General features: G+C 33.3%; 2 protein-coding genes, 2 non-coding genes and 1 pseudogene across 4 annotated transcripts; 4 read left to right on the top strand and 1 right to left on the bottom strand.

The window, feature by feature from the left end:
• The first annotated feature begins 3,502 nt into the window (after positions 1–3,502).
• Positions 3,503–5,887, top strand: LOC125600211 (ATP synthase subunit beta, chloroplastic-like). The gene is made up of 2 exons (XM_048773061.1): positions 3,503–5,431; positions 5,497–5,887. Exons 1-2 carry the CDS (start codon positions 3,952–3,954, stop codon positions 5,841–5,843), a joined length of 1,827 nt encoding a protein of 608 aa, XP_048629018.1. The 5' UTR covers positions 3,503–3,951; the 3' UTR covers positions 5,844–5,887.
• Positions 5,888–7,986: 2,099 nt separating this feature from the next.
• Positions 7,987–9,436, top strand: LOC125600210 (NAD(P)H-quinone oxidoreductase subunit K, chloroplastic). The gene has a single exon (XM_048773060.1). The coding sequence runs from the start codon at positions 7,987–7,989 to the stop codon at positions 8,662–8,664; it is 678 nt and encodes a 225-aa protein (XP_048629017.1). The 3' UTR covers positions 8,665–9,436.
• Positions 9,437–9,866: 430 nt separating this feature from the next.
• Positions 9,867–9,939, bottom strand: TRNAF-GAA. The gene has a single exon. It is a non-coding gene; the product is annotated as a tRNA-Phe (tRNA).
• A 1,561-nt stretch (positions 9,940–11,500) lies between these two features.
• TRNAT-UGU lies at positions 11,501–11,573 on the top strand. Its single transcript has one exon. It is a non-coding gene; the product is annotated as a tRNA-Thr (tRNA).
• An 899-nt stretch (positions 11,574–12,472) lies between these two features.
• On the top strand, positions 12,473–15,379 carry LOC125600213 (annotated as a pseudogene).
• The last annotated feature ends 202 nt before the right edge of the window (positions 15,380–15,581 follow it).

Raw genomic sequence — 15,581 nt, 5'->3', positions numbered from 1 at the left:
AATAAAATCTCCTTCCTTTATATGATCCCCTATAACTATATACATACAAATAAATACATTGACTTGAATTTCATCCAGCGGTCCGACGATGATCCATTTTTTCAAAAGAGCGCAAATTGAGTTACCCCATATAATACGTTTACACATGCATAAAAACTTTTTTTAGTTATGTTTGTAGGAATCTATGTGTTATACAATATTCTACCAAATGGGTCTTATCAAATCGAAGTTTTTAAAATAAAAAGGGGAGTTATACGATTCGGTCTCATCCGATCTAAAAAATCTTATTTTTTTGAATATGAAGAAATAAAGAAGCCATTGCAAGTGCCGGAAAGACTAGGCCTACTAAAGGCACAAAAATAGAGGGTAAGTTGTTGAAAGTTGTCATAAAATGGGGTACCTCAATTTAATATTTGTACCTGTTATTGTTATATTCTGAATTCTAAAGATATCTTAGAATATCTTGTAGTTTTATTATTTCTATTATATATATTATATAATTATACTAAGTATCTTTAAGTAAATATATATCGAATACTAATATACAACCTAATAGAAATAATAGAACCTACTAGAAATAGAATAAAAAAATAGGTACAAGAAATGCCAAACTAAATAAATGGACTTATTAATCTTTCAAAATAAAATAGATGTATTATCATAATCTCCCTGTTAGATTTATTATTCTTTTTGTTCTTTTTGTCTTCTAATAGTCATTAATAAAGAAAAAATTTTATTCCATTAAAATTTTATACAAAATTGATTGGAATCTGATCCACCAACAGGGAATTTTCGGGAAATGCAAAACGATGCAAGACTCTCTATAGATCTATATCTCTATTTGAATTATCTATCCATATGCAAGCAAGAGAGGAAAAAAACTTTGTTTTATTTTTCTAGTCGAATTTGAACTTCCCGAAAGCAAAAATTCACTTTTTATCTTGTTGATAAAGGTTTACTGAGTAGTAAACAAGAATATCGATAAAAAAATGATTCTAAAGAAAAATGAATTTTTCAGGGTTTTCGTTTAATTATGATAAACTAACTGTTTTATTTGATTTCATTTTTGTTCAAAGGAAAAAAAGCATGGAGCTGAAATAACTCACTCACAACACCTTTTAAAGGATTACGTGGTACAATTGCATCCAATAAGCCCTTACGTAATAAAGATTCAGCTGCTTGTGAACCTTCAGGCACGGCTTTTTTCAATGTTTGTTCAATTACTCTTTTACCCGCAAATGCAATATAGGCATAGGGTTCGGCAATAATGATATCCCCCAACATACCAAAACTTGCTGTCACCCCACCGGTAGTAGGAGATGTAAGAATTGATATATAGAATAACTTTTTACTTGATTGATAATCACATAAAACCGAAGAAATTTTAGCCATTTGCATCAAACTTAAACTTCCTTCTTGCATTCGTGCTCCTCCGGAAGAACACACTAAAATAAGAGGTAAACATTGATTGGTAGCATACTCGATCAAACGAGTTATTTTTTCGCCTACTACGGATCCCATACTACCCCCCATAAACTGAAAATCCATAACCCCAAGAGCTACCGGAATACCGTTTAATTGACCTGTACCTGTTTGAATAGCGTCAGTCAACCCTGTCTTTTTTTGAGCAGAGGCAATACGCTTTTTATAAGGTTCCTCCCTCGAATGAAATTTAATGGGATCCGCAGAGACCATGTCTTCATCCATAGGATTCCAAGTACCCGGATCAATCGAAAGCTCAATTCTCTCTGAACTGGTCATTTTCAAATAATGTCCACATTCTTCACAAACATTCATTTCGACTTTCTTATACATTAATCCATAACAATTGTCGCATTGAATCCACAATTGATTGTAGTTTTTAGTTATATCGAAATCCTTAGAACTCATTAAATTATTACGATTACTATTAGTTCTTATCTTGTCATTTTTGCTTTCACGAATCTTTCCACTTCCACTTTCACTACAAATGAAATTATAAATGTAACTTTCATTGGAATTATTACTATCGCTTAAAAAGTGACTATTAATACAGATGTGAGAACGAAAATAAGAGTCAATGCAACTATTAATGTGATTATTACAATTATATTTAGTATCCTTAATGTAAGGATCATAGTGCAGATCGTTGTCACCTTTAGATCTATTATTCAGATAACTAGAACTACAATAACTATAAAAAAAATTTCTAGGTCACTCAAATCATTGTTAATCTCAAATTTTTTCTTTTTTATATCAAAATATATAGAATAACTATTTTTATTACTATCCCTAACAAAAAAGGTGTCATCCGATATGAAATTCCGAATGTCCTTGGAGTTAACTAAAAGATCAACATTATTGTAATAACTAGAACGCTCACCCCAACCATAAAAGTTTTTATCCATATCATATATAAACCGGTCTTTACTTATAGTAGTCTTTTCAATAGGAGCAAAACTATCCATTGCTTTACTTAGCTCGCCTCTGTATTCCAATTCTCCCTTAGAAAACATCAAATTGAACCACGATTTTTCCATAGAGCTTCTGGCCTCTATTTACATGAAAATAAAATAACAATAGATGAATAGTCATTCAATGAAAAAATTGAAAAATGCAAAAAAAAAATTTGAATAGTTCATTTTCTATTCAGAGTAAGCAAAGCATGTCAATGCAATTGCTAATTGCTAAGATTATTAAGTAAAAGCAATTGAAATTAATAAATTTCAATTCTAAATGAAAATAAGGATTTTCTTATATTGTGTAAAATTCTCATTAAAAAAAAGAAATATTTGTTCTTCGCTTATGAATATAAGCGATATGAAGAACTTTTTTAGTAAAATCTCGTATACTAATATAAAAAAAAGTTTTTATTCCAATACGGAATGAAAAGAAAAGGACAACATGCAGAATGGGTAGAAGAAGTGGGGATACTTGGTTCAAGCCCTGACACGAAACTTAAAAAAAGAATAAAAAAATCCTAAGAATCCATATTTCGTATAGAATTTCTTGTGGACACTACAATACAAAAGTGTAGTTGTGTTTAATCTTCTTTTTTTTTCAGATTTTGTATATCTAGATTAAGTATGTATCTATCAAAAACAGTATATACACTAGATAAACTCGGCTCAATCTTTTTTTTACTAAAAGGATTGAGCCGAGTTTAATTGCAATTAAACTAATAAAACGGACGTGAATTACTAATCTAATTTCTAGTCTTGGCCATCTAATTTATCGATGGTTGGGAAGTTAAATGTGATCTCCTTCCATACTTCACAAGCAGCAGCTAGTTCAGGACTCCATTTGCAAGCCTCACGGATAATTTCATTACCCTCGACTGCAAGATCACGTCCCTCATTACGAGCTTGTACACATGCTTCTAGAGCTACTCGGTTAGCTACGGCACCCGGTGCATTTCCCCAAGGGTGGCCTAAAGTTCCGCCACCAAATTGTAGTACGGAATCATCTAATAAAATCACTCTTGACAGTAATATATGTTGTATATGTAAATCCTAGATATGACAATATGCGGAATTCATCCATGAAAATGAAAAACAAGGGGGGGTTGATATCGATGGGACGCATAACCGGATATGCTAAAATGAAAATATGAAAAAAAAAAGGCTAATGAGATCGAAATAATGAATCATAAATAGAGTTCCATTTCGGAATTGGCTAGATAAAACAAAGTCTTGCCTATTATGACAAATAAATCAAAGACTTTCCACAAAAATTTTTTTTATTCATATATTTTTTATTTTAAAACTAGGTTTTGGTTAGTTGAGCTTGAAAACGACTATTCCTTCATTGAAATTTAATTAAGTAAAAAATTGAATTGCATATTCGCTTGGGTGGTACCAATGAAATCGAGTGCTTACTCCCATTTATTATTGAATTAACCAATGAATTTACTATCGAAGATTTTTTCTGTATTCGAAAAATTTCGCAACAAAATTGAACATATTTTTTATTATGAGAATAAATCCTACTACTTCGGATCCAGCGGTTTCAATACGTGAAAAAAACAACCTGGGACGTATTGCCCAAATCATTGGTCCGGTACTGGATGTAGCCTTTCCCCCGGGCAAGATGCCTAATATTTACAATGCTCTGGTGGTTAAGGGTCGAGATACGCTTGGTCAAGAAATTAATGTGACTTGTGAAGTACAGCAATTATTAGGAAACAACCGAGTTAGAGCTGTAGCTATGAGCGCGACCGAGGGTTTAAAGAGAGGGATGGACGTGGTTGATATGGGAAATCCTCTAAGTGTTCCAGTCGGCGGAGCGACTCTAGGACGAATTTTCAATGTACTTGGGGAACCTGTTGATAATTTAGGTCCTGTCGATACTCTCACAACATCTCCTATCCATAAATCCGCGCCTGCTTTTATAGACTTAGATACAACCTTATCTATTTTTGAAACAGGAATTAAAGTAGTAGATCTTTTGGCCCCTTATCGTCGTGGGGGAAAAATCGGACTATTCGGTGGGGCTGGCGTGGGTAAAACAGTACTAATTATGGAATTGATCAACAACATTGCCAAAGCTCATGGTGGTGTATCCGTATTTGGTGGAGTAGGCGAACGAACTCGTGAAGGAAATGATCTTTACATGGAAATGAAAGAATCTGGAGTCATTAATGAACTAAACCTTGCGGACTCCAAAGTAGCCCTAGTCTACGGTCAGATGAATGAACCGCCGGGAGCTCGTATGAGAGTTGGTCTGACTGCCTTAACTATGGCAGAATATTTCCGAGATGTTAATGAGCAAGACGTACTTCTATTTATCGACAATATCTTCCGTTTTGTACAAGCAGGATCCGAGGTATCCGCTTTATTGGGTAGAATGCCTTCTGCTGTGGGTTACCAACCCACCCTTAGTACCGAAATGGGTTCTTTACAAGAAAGAATTACTTCTACGAAAAAAGGGTCCATAACCTCTATTCAAGCAGTTTATGTACCTGCAGACGATTTGACTGACCCTGCTCCTGCCACCACATTTGCACATTTAGATGCGACTACCGTACTATCAAGAGGATTAGCTGCTAAAGGTATCTATCCAGCGGTAGATCCTTTAGATTCAACGTCAACTATGCTACAACCTCGAATCGTTGGCGAGGAACATTATGAAACTGCGCAACAAGTAAAGCAAACTTTACAACGTTACAAGGAGCTTCAGGACATTATAGCTATCCTGGGGTTGGACGAATTATCCGAAGAGGATCGCTTAACCGTCGCAAGAGCACGAAAGATTGAGCGTTTCTTATCACAACCTTTTTTCGTAGCAGAAGTATTTACAGGTTCTCCGGGAAAATATGTTGGGCTAGCGGAAACAATTAGAGGGTTTAATTTGATCCTTTCCGGAGAATTTGATTCTCTTCCTGAACAGGCCTTTTACTTAGTGGGTAACATCGATGAAGCTACTGCGAAGGCTACGAACTTAGAAATGGAGAGTAAATTGAAGAAATGACCTTAAATCTTTGTGTACTGACTCCGAATCGAATTGTTTGGGATTCAGAAGTAAAAGAAATCATTTTATCTACTAATAGTGGACAAATTGGCGTATTACCAAATCACGCGCCGATTGCCACAGCTGTTGATATAGGTATTTTGAAAATACGCCTTAATAACCAATGGTTAACAATGGCTCTGATGGGCGGTTTTGCTAGAATAGGCAATAATGAAATTACTATTTTAGTAAATGATGCAGAGAAGAATAGTGACATTGATCCACAAGAAGCTCAGCAAACTCTTGAAATAGCAGAGGCGAACTTGAGAAAAGCTGAAGGCAAGAGACAAACAATTGAGGCTAATCTAGCTCTCAGACGAGCTCGGACACGCGTCGAGGCTCTCAATACGATTTGATTTTGTAACTAGCTGACGTATAAAAAAATAGGATCCAAAAGCGAGAAAAAAAAAAAAAAAGCTGGCTACAAAAACTTATTAGACACCATTGATCATGGTGTCTAATAAGTTATACCTACTATTGGATTTGAACCAATGACTCCTGCCGTATGAAAGCAATACTCTAACCACTGAGTTAAGTAGGTTATTTATCATCGTAAAGAGAAGGCACGGGGATACTTATCACATCGATAGGATTATAAATCCAATATTATTTCTAAGCAATACCAATAAACAACGAGATGAAAGAGATATAATGTTCGATCATATAATATTAATCTTGACAAGAAATTATCTACATGATAAGATAAGATAAAATGTGGATCATAAACACAAGGGCTATAGCTCAGTTAGGTAGAGCACCTCGTTTACACGTGCGCCAAAGTTTTTCAGAGGAGTCCATCACGCAATCAAACCAATTGATTGATCTTATTAATAAATCGATGTCTTACTCCATGACTTTTTTTTAGGAAAAAGAGGAGAACAATAGCCTGACATTAGGTCCTATTAAAGTACCCCATTTCGGTAGGGAATTAATAGAACCCATCATTGATTTGAGATATTGATAGGGTGAATACCCAGTCTACTTAATGCTAGGCAGAATGAGTATAAGGAACTCAAAAATGATCTTTTCGTCCTATGAACCTTAAGGTGTAGCAAGTTTCATATTTGATTTTTTAATCAGGATGTTAGAGACTATATTTAACTTAAGTTGATCTAGACCAAAAGCAAACCTACGTCAAGAGAACCCTTCTTTGAAACACTTTGGTAGTTATTCTGTATTGTATTAGAATTAAAAAATAATCAATCAGAGTACTTGGAACCATTTCTTATCTTTTTTTTTTAAGAAAAAATATGGTAGACTAACTGATCTTTCTATCAGTTAATGAAAGAGCCCAATGCAAAAAAAATGCATGTTGGGTCTTTGAAAGAGTTCGAATCATTTTGATAATAATAAGTTCGAGCTCTTTTACCGAGCAGGTCTACGGTTCGAATCCGTATAGCCCTAACTAATAAATTTATTCTAATAAATGACATTCAAATCCAAATAATTGGATAATTTTTGACTTTTTATTGTATTCTTTATTTCTAACTGGTTACTTTCAATTTGTTGGTTCATAAAAAAAACTCCCAGACCCTAAACCATAAGTCCTGGGGGTCGTTCAGAATAAAACGGAAAACCAAATTTGATTTCATTTGATTTCAGTGGATCCAATCACTATCTATAGATATATCTAGATAGATACTTATAATTTAGAATAAACGTTTTTTATTCATTCATTTTCATAGTCGTAAGTGGATTTTTTGATACGTCATAATTTTAAAAACGAAGATATTTTTATCAATTTGTTTTATTTTTAAATAAAACATAAAGCAAATTTAAGAAACAGAAATAAAAAAAATTACTAGTTATTAATCATATTAATATTATATTATTAATATGAGAAACTATTAGTAATAGAAACATGGAAATATTAAGTAATAAGTGTACTGAAAATAAGATTACAATCAATAAATCTTAAAAGGAGACGTCTACCACAGCAACCAAACGAAAATAAATGATTCGATTAACCTGAATTTTTGTTTTGACGCAAGAGTTATATATACCTTGCCCAATCCACTCCGATTGGAATTGACTAAGCGGGTATTTTTTCCACATTCATAGGAGTTCGTCTATGTTTCTGCTTTACGAATATGATATTTTCTGGGCATTTTTAATAATATCAAGTGCTATTCCTGTTTTGGCATTTCTAATTTCCGGGGTTTTATCTCCAATTACGAAGGGGCCGGAGAAACTTTCTAGTTATGAATCAGGTATAGAACCGATCGGGGATGCTTGGTTACAATTTAGAATCCGTTATTATATGTTTGCTCTAGTTTTTGTTGTTTTTGATGTTGAAACCGTTTTTCTGTATCCGTGGGCAATGAGTTTCGATGTACTAGGGGTATCCGCTTTTATAGAAGCTTTCATTTTCGTGCTTATCCTAATTCTTGGTTTAGTTTATGCATGGCGAAAAGGAGCGTTGGAATGGTCTTAGTTCGTTTCCTGAATACTTGTACAATAACAATAAAAAAAAAGTAAAAAAAAACCATTGAAACAATTATGAATTCCATTAAGTTTCCCGTACTTGATCGAACAACAAAAAACTCAGTTATTTCAACTACGTTAAATGATCTTTCAAATTGGTCAAGACTTTCCAGCCTATGGCCGCTTCTTTATGGTACCAGTTGTTGTTTTATTGAATTTGCCTCATTAATAGGCTCCCGATTTGACTTTGATCGTTATGGGCTAGTACCAAGATCAAGTCCTAGACAGGCGGACCTTATTTTAACAGCAGGTACAGTAACAATGAAAATGGCTCCTTCTTTAGTGAGATTATATGAACAAATGCCTGAACCAAAGTATGTTATTGCTATGGGAGCGTGTACAATTACAGGGGGGATGTTCAGTACCGATTCTTATAGTACTGTTCGAGGGGTTGATAAGCTAATTCCTGTAGATGTCTATTTGCCGGGTTGTCCACCTAAACCAGAGGCTGTTATAGACGCTATAACAAAGCTTCGTAAGAAAATAGCTAGAGAAATCTATAAGGATCGAATTAGACCTCAACGGGGTAATCGGTGTTTTACTACCAATCACAAGTTTTTTGTTGTACGCAGTACACAGACTGGAAATTATGATCAAGAATTACTCTATCCACCATCATCTACTTCAGAGATCTCTACTGAAACATTTTTTAAATACAAAAGCCCAGTATCTTCCCACGAATTAGTGAATTAGGGAGGATTTGAGAGAATAAGAAAAAAATCTTCATAAATTAGAACTCATGGTAAATGTGAAATACTTAAATTTATATAAAAAAGGTGTGGGGGAAATAAAAAAGATGCAGGGCACTTTGTCCGTTTGGCTAGCCAAACGCGGGCTGGTTCATAGATCGTTGGGCTTCGATTACCAAGGAATAGAGACTTTACAAATAAAGCCCGAAGATTGGCATTCTATTGCTGTAATTTTATATGTATATGGTTACAATTATTTACGTTCCCAATGTGCCTATGATGTGGCACCAGGTGGCCTCTTAGCCAGTGTGTATCATCTTACGAGAATAGAATATGGTGTCAATCAAGCGGAAGAAGTTTGCATAAAAGTATTTACTCACAGGAGTAATCCCAGAATTCCATCTGTTTTCTGGGTTTGGAAAAGTACGGATTTTCAAGAACGGGAATCTTATGATATGTTAGGAATCACTTATGATAGCCATCCGCGGCTGAAACGGATCTTAATGCCCGAAAGTTGGATAGGGTGGCCTTTACGTAAGGATTATATTGCCCCCAATTTTTATGAAATACAAGATGCTTATTGAATGATAAAAAATTTGAATGATAAAAATGAGTCTTAGTTTCTACAACTACGGACCTTCGCGGAATATTTTGAATTCGAGTCGTTTTTAGATCAAACAAACAGAAGAATTAAGGTCTTATTCATATTATTATAGATAGCTTAATCTCCAATTTGAAAGATACTTTTTTCCTAAAAGCCGAGCCAATAGGATGAACTAAAAAAAAAAAAAAGAGTTCTGCATTATGAACTTTGTATCGCGCACATAACTTAGTCAACTTTAGTCACATAACTGGGAATGAATAAATAAGATTGGAAAGCAATACAATAAATGGGGGGGTTAAAATTCTATTTCTATTGTATCTAATCTAATGAATCTTGGGGGTATTTCTGCCCTTCAACGATAGATACTATAGATAGATATAGATAGATAGATATAGATCTTTTTTTTTTTACTTTTTTTTATTCTTTCAACCAGAACTTTCCTTTCGAATATGTATTAGGTATAAAGTCTTATACATTTTTTTTGAACGGATGGATCCACAACATGAACAAAAAAGAGAGGGGGATAAAGGATTATTGCACTTTTTTTACTAAAGATACGTTTAATTTGAAGACTATAAACTTATCAAAATTAATCAATCCTATGCCAAGAACCAGATTTGAACTGGTGACACGAGGATTTTCAGTCCTCTGCTCTACCAACTGAGCTATCCCGGCCATTACCGAAGTATCATTCTCATTTTATGAGATGACTTAGGTCTATGTCAATTAAAAGAAACGCAAAAGTAGTAAATGAAAAAAGTTTTGGACCGGGAATTTATTGGATCTTCGAAAAGAAGACTTTCTAAGTTTTAGAATGAAAAATTATTTAGATTCGAAATAATTCAAATCGATAGTTCTTTCTCATTTGTATATGTATGATATATCCCACAAGACTTGTATATAATAAGAAAAGAAATTCGAGTTTGTAAAAGTGTCGGATGAATGAAAAAAGATCAATGAATTCTTGAATAACTAAAAAAAGGGTAAGGTGTCAAACAGACTTTTTTAGGGAGTAGGGTTGGGGATAGAGGGACTTGAACCCTCACGATTTTAAAAGTCAACGGATTTTCATCTTACTATAAATTTCATTGTTGTCAGTATTGACATGTAGAATGGGACTCTATCTTTATTCTCGTCCGATTAATAAGTTCCACCAAGGATCTATCAGACTATGAAGTGAATCGTTTGATTCAACACAAGGGATTGAACTCCATTTGTTAGAACAGCTTCCATTGAGTCTCTGCACCTATCCCGCTTTCTAAACTCTGGTTTGTTCGCGTAACCCAGGATTTGGCTCAGGATTGCCCATTGTTAATTCCAGGGTTTCTCTGAATTTGAAAGTTATCACTTAGTAGGTTTCCATACCAAGGCTCAATCCAATTAAGTCCGTAGCGTCTACCAATTCCGCCATATCCCCCTTTTTGCTTTGAGATTAGGATCTCATTATGATGTCTTTCCACTTTTTCTTATGACGAAACCTTGGAATTCATTACATACAGATACTTATTTTATTTCTTTGGTATCTTCTTGCATTTTTTTTAGCCCCATCCATATTGATTTAGTTTAATCAACAAAGATTCTATCATTTTTGTATTTGCAATTCAATATGGTTATATATTAGAGAACATATATATGTTCTTCCTTTTCTCATCGTTGTCTTCAATTTTAAGAAATAGTCGAACGGTCGATTCGTTTTTTTTACTTCCATGAAAAGAAATTTATGATCATTATTGAAACTTAGAATTCTACAATGTGCAATGTAAAAAGATTATAAGTCTACTTCGTAGATTTGAAATTCGAATAATTCTAAAAAAGTATATTCGAAATGAATATTCGAATATTCATTCTAATAATTTAATTCTATAAAATAATAAAGAATATAAAAAGAGAAAAAGTATCAAATAATAATAATTGCATGAGGTTAGAACAAAAAAACCAAGAATTTCAAATCAGATATCATTTAACTTTAAAAAAAAAGCTTTCCGGTCTAATTAAAATTTTCTTATTTAGAAACTCATGAAATCAAAATTAGAAAGTCGATATATTGCTATATTATATTAATTCATTAAGGTTTTGTTTTATTTATTTAATGATAGTCACTATTTATTTGAGCTATATTCTGTTCTAGAATATCGAAAATATGATGAATTCTAAATAGATAAGGAAAAATATGAATAGAATAGTTAATTAATACGATCTAGTAGTTTAGTGAATTTGTATACACTATTTTAGTTGAGCCCGCTTAGCTCAGAGGTTAGAGCATCGCATTTGTAATGCGATGGTCATCGGTTCGATTCCGATAGCCGGCTTTTACATAGTTTTTCATTTTTTTTACATGATTTTTAATGTACTTTCAAAAAAAAATAAGATTGAAAAGACTTCTTTCACCTTTTTCCAAGAGTTACCACGCCATTTATATTATGTCATATAAACTTCCATATAGGAATATATATTGGGGTAAAAGGGTTAGATCTTGGCAAAATAAATGAAGAAAATAAAGGAAAATTTTTGTGATTTATTGATTTATATATATTGTATATACAATAAAAAAAATCTGTATATTGAGAGAATATATCTTCTGACTCTTTGTATTCCAATAGTTTATTGGAGTGGATTTTACGTTATTTATCATTATCATTTAGTTCAGTTTTAATTTTGTTTAGTTTTTGTACAATTTCAATAAAAAAAGGAGTCTTTATGTCACGTTACCGAGGGCCTCGTTTTAAAAAAATACGCCGTCTGGGGGCTTTACCGGGACTAACTAGTAAAAGGCCTAGGGCAGGAAGCGATCTTAGAAACCAATCACGCTCCGGAAAAAAATCTCAATATCGTATTCGTTTAGAAGAAAAACAAAAATTGCGTTTTCATTATGGTCTTACAGAACGCCAATTACTTAAATATGTTCGTATCGCCGGAAAAGCTAAGGGGTCAACGGGTCAAGTTTTATTACAATTACTTGAAATGCGTTTGGATAACATCCTTTTTCGGTTGGGTATGGCTTTGACTATTCCTCAAGCGCGCCAATTAGTTAACCATGGGCATATTTTAGTTAATGGTCGTATAGTTGATATACCAAGTTATCGATGCAAACCCCGAGATATTATTACAGTGAAGGATGAACAAAACTCTAGAACTTTGGTTCAAAATCTTCTTGAGTCATCTGCCCCCGAGGAATTGCCAAACCATCTGACTCTTCACACATTCCAATATGAAGGGTTAGTCAATCAAATAATAGATAGGAAATGCGTCGGTTTGAAAATAAATGAATTGCTTGTCGTAGAATATTACTCTCGCCAGACTTAAAAAACCTAAGTGAAGTAAAAAAAAATCACTAAAAACAAGAGTTCGGACAACTCCCCTTTGCCCGCTTTTTTGATTAAAACTAAAAAGGGACAAGGTAAGGGATTTTGTCGGGGAATCTTTTTCCTATTCATGTATCATAGATTGGTAGGGAGGTTTGGATCCCTTGTTTGCTCTTCCCAGCATTTTCCATAGCAAAGAAATGTAGATTTTATATCTAGAAAAATTGGAAGTAGATAGAATATTTTTTTATAAAAAACGAGTCCGCTTTTATGTTAGTTCGTACTATAAAATTCCTTTGTTTGTGAGAAAATTTTCTCACAAAAGAAAAGTTAAAGGAAATAAAAAGAGTTATAGAATGGATTACTACCTATGCCAAGATCGCGTATAAATGGAAATTTTATTGATAAAACCTTTACAATTGTAGCCGATATCTTATTACGAGTCATTCCGACAACTTCCGGAGAAAAAGAGGCATTTACTTATTACAGAGATGGTGCGATTTGATTATCATTATCATTTTTTTCTATTTCTCACCGATTTGGAATAGAAAAAAATGAGTATTGAAAAAAATCTACGCTTTTGAAGGTGAAGTTTATAATATAAAAAAGCAATCCCTTCTGTCATGTATCCACGATTAGTGCAGCCTTAGATGCTTCAATTATGAATTCTAGTATTGAGCAAAAGGTTTTTTACCTACGGTTCCCGTATTACAGATCAATCCTACTAGACTAATACAATATACGAATAGGAGGCACAGGGGAAGAAGCACTACGCCGAGAAATCAACAACACGAAAACTTTCTTCAAAAAGATTCCTTTTCTTTCTTCTTCTTTGGGATTGGGACTAATTAAAATGGTTGGAACAATAAACATCCATCTCGTCCGTACTTTGGATACCCGTATAACCATTGAAGACTGTTGAAGTGACTAATTCCTGGAAATTTAGGGGCGTTGAGAACAAAGAAATTGTTAGAGTTTCCTTTTTTATTTTTATCTAGTATGAATATGAATCCACTTGGTAGTAAGAAAAGATCTTTTACAAGAAGGTTGGCTAGGGATTTCTTGTAAAAACATTAGCCCCGCTTAGTTCATAATGACATCAAATTTTTCCATATCCATATATTTATTATTTTCATTATGCACCTAAAGGAGGAGCCGTATGAGATGAAAATCTCACATACGGTTCTGAAACGGAGAATTCGTTAAAGCGAATGACGACCGTAACGGATGTCGGCTCAATCTGAAGGAAATTATGCGGAAGCATTACAGAATTATTATGAAGCTATGCGACTAGAAATTGACCCCTATGATCGAAGTTATATACTCTATAATATAGGCCTTATCCACACAAGTAATGGGGAACATACCAAAGCTTTAGAATATTATTTTCGGGCATTAGAACGAAACCCCTTTTTACCACAAGCTTTTAATAATATGGCTGTGATCTGTCATTACGTGCGACTATCTCCACTATAGAAAAAAAGAACGAACAGCTAGTCAATGAAATACTAGAAAAAAAAAAAGGCTTTCTACATAAGCATCGTCCAAAACGATTTTTTATCAGCTGTAGCAAATAAATAAACTTCATGGATCGAAATATGAAGTGAAGACTAGATATGCCTAAATACTTTATTTTCTATGGATAAAAAAAGATTTAATTGATAGAGGAAGCACCGTAAAGATCAACTGGAAAGGTTTTGGACCGATACAACAAGAGCTGTTTATTTATATCATAATATGAGATAAATCTTAGAAATCTACTTATGTAATAGAGTGGATCCCCTAAGGTATTGAGCAGCGGTGTAGCATCAGATCCTAAAGACAGTAAGTCTTTTTCTTTTTTATGATATGAAGTATGAAAAAAAGTCTTTTTCAACGATTCTATATAAATTTATATATGAAAGCGGGATAGTTACCTTTCAGAAAATTCTAATATCTAATAACAGTGGACATGCCTTTTTTTTTCTGAAGGTAGGAGAAAAGATAAAACTTATTATTAGATTAATTAATATATTAATTAAATCAAAACGAAAGTTTGAAACTCATGTAATTACTCTCTTTTGTTTAATCCAAGAAAAACCGAATGAATATCTATAAGAAATCTCATTCAATTAGATATAAAGTTAAAGTAGGTTAAAGTGAAAAAAACTGGTACACCAAAACAAAAGAGTTGGTTGTCGAGCCGTATGAGGTAGGAAACTCTCAAGTACGGTTCTCAGGGAGGGAATTGACCCGCCTATTCCGACCGTGGAGAACAGGCCATTCAACAAGGAGATTCTGAAATGGCGGAGGCTTGGTTTGCTCAAGCCGCCGAGTATTGGAAACAGGCTATAACGCTTACTCCTGGTAATTATATTGAAGCACAGAATTGGTTGACGATCACGAGGCGCTTCGAATAAGAACTTTTTCTTTGTTTCTTTTTTTTTTATTCTATAATATATCTTTATTTGTTTTTACAATTAATTGTTTTTTAGTTTCTTGGCCCTCTCGGTCAAATAAACCAGATTCTTTTTTCTATCAGAAGAACCAATCCCAGAAAAAAATTTCATTATATCCTTTTCTCAAATCGTTCTATTTAATCTGGTATTCTCTAGGGATAAGTAGTACATGAATATGAGAATATCTATAATATCTATATCTAGTTTTTTCTATTTTTTTCTTTTCGACTATTAAAACGAATAAAAGGGATTTGAAAATGACTAAATATCAATACTAGAATGTTTCTTAGTAATGACTAATAAGCGGTTATTGAAATAGGATAATATCCTCTATTTAAAACATAAAAAATAGGCTATATTTCGGAACTTATAATTGAAATATGAATACACTAGATTAGGTTATAAAAAAAATTATTTGTGTACCAATACTAATGTAAAGGTGCGAAAACGCTTTTTAATAAAAAAAAAAAGGGGGGGGTCCGTTGAGCACCCTATGGATATGTCATAATAGATCCGAACACTTGCCCCAGATCGACTTCCAGATCATAATTGCTCTAGTGAATAACTAAAGAAAATG

The sequence above is a fragment of the Brassica napus genome, unplaced genomic scaffold (genome assembly GCF_020379485.1).
Source record: "Brassica napus cultivar Da-Ae unplaced genomic scaffold, Da-Ae ScsIHWf_2151;HRSCAF=2803, whole genome shotgun sequence".
Taxonomy (NCBI): Eukaryota; Viridiplantae; Streptophyta; class Magnoliopsida; order Brassicales; family Brassicaceae; genus Brassica; species Brassica napus.
This window is presented reverse-complemented; position numbering and strand designations above follow the sequence as displayed.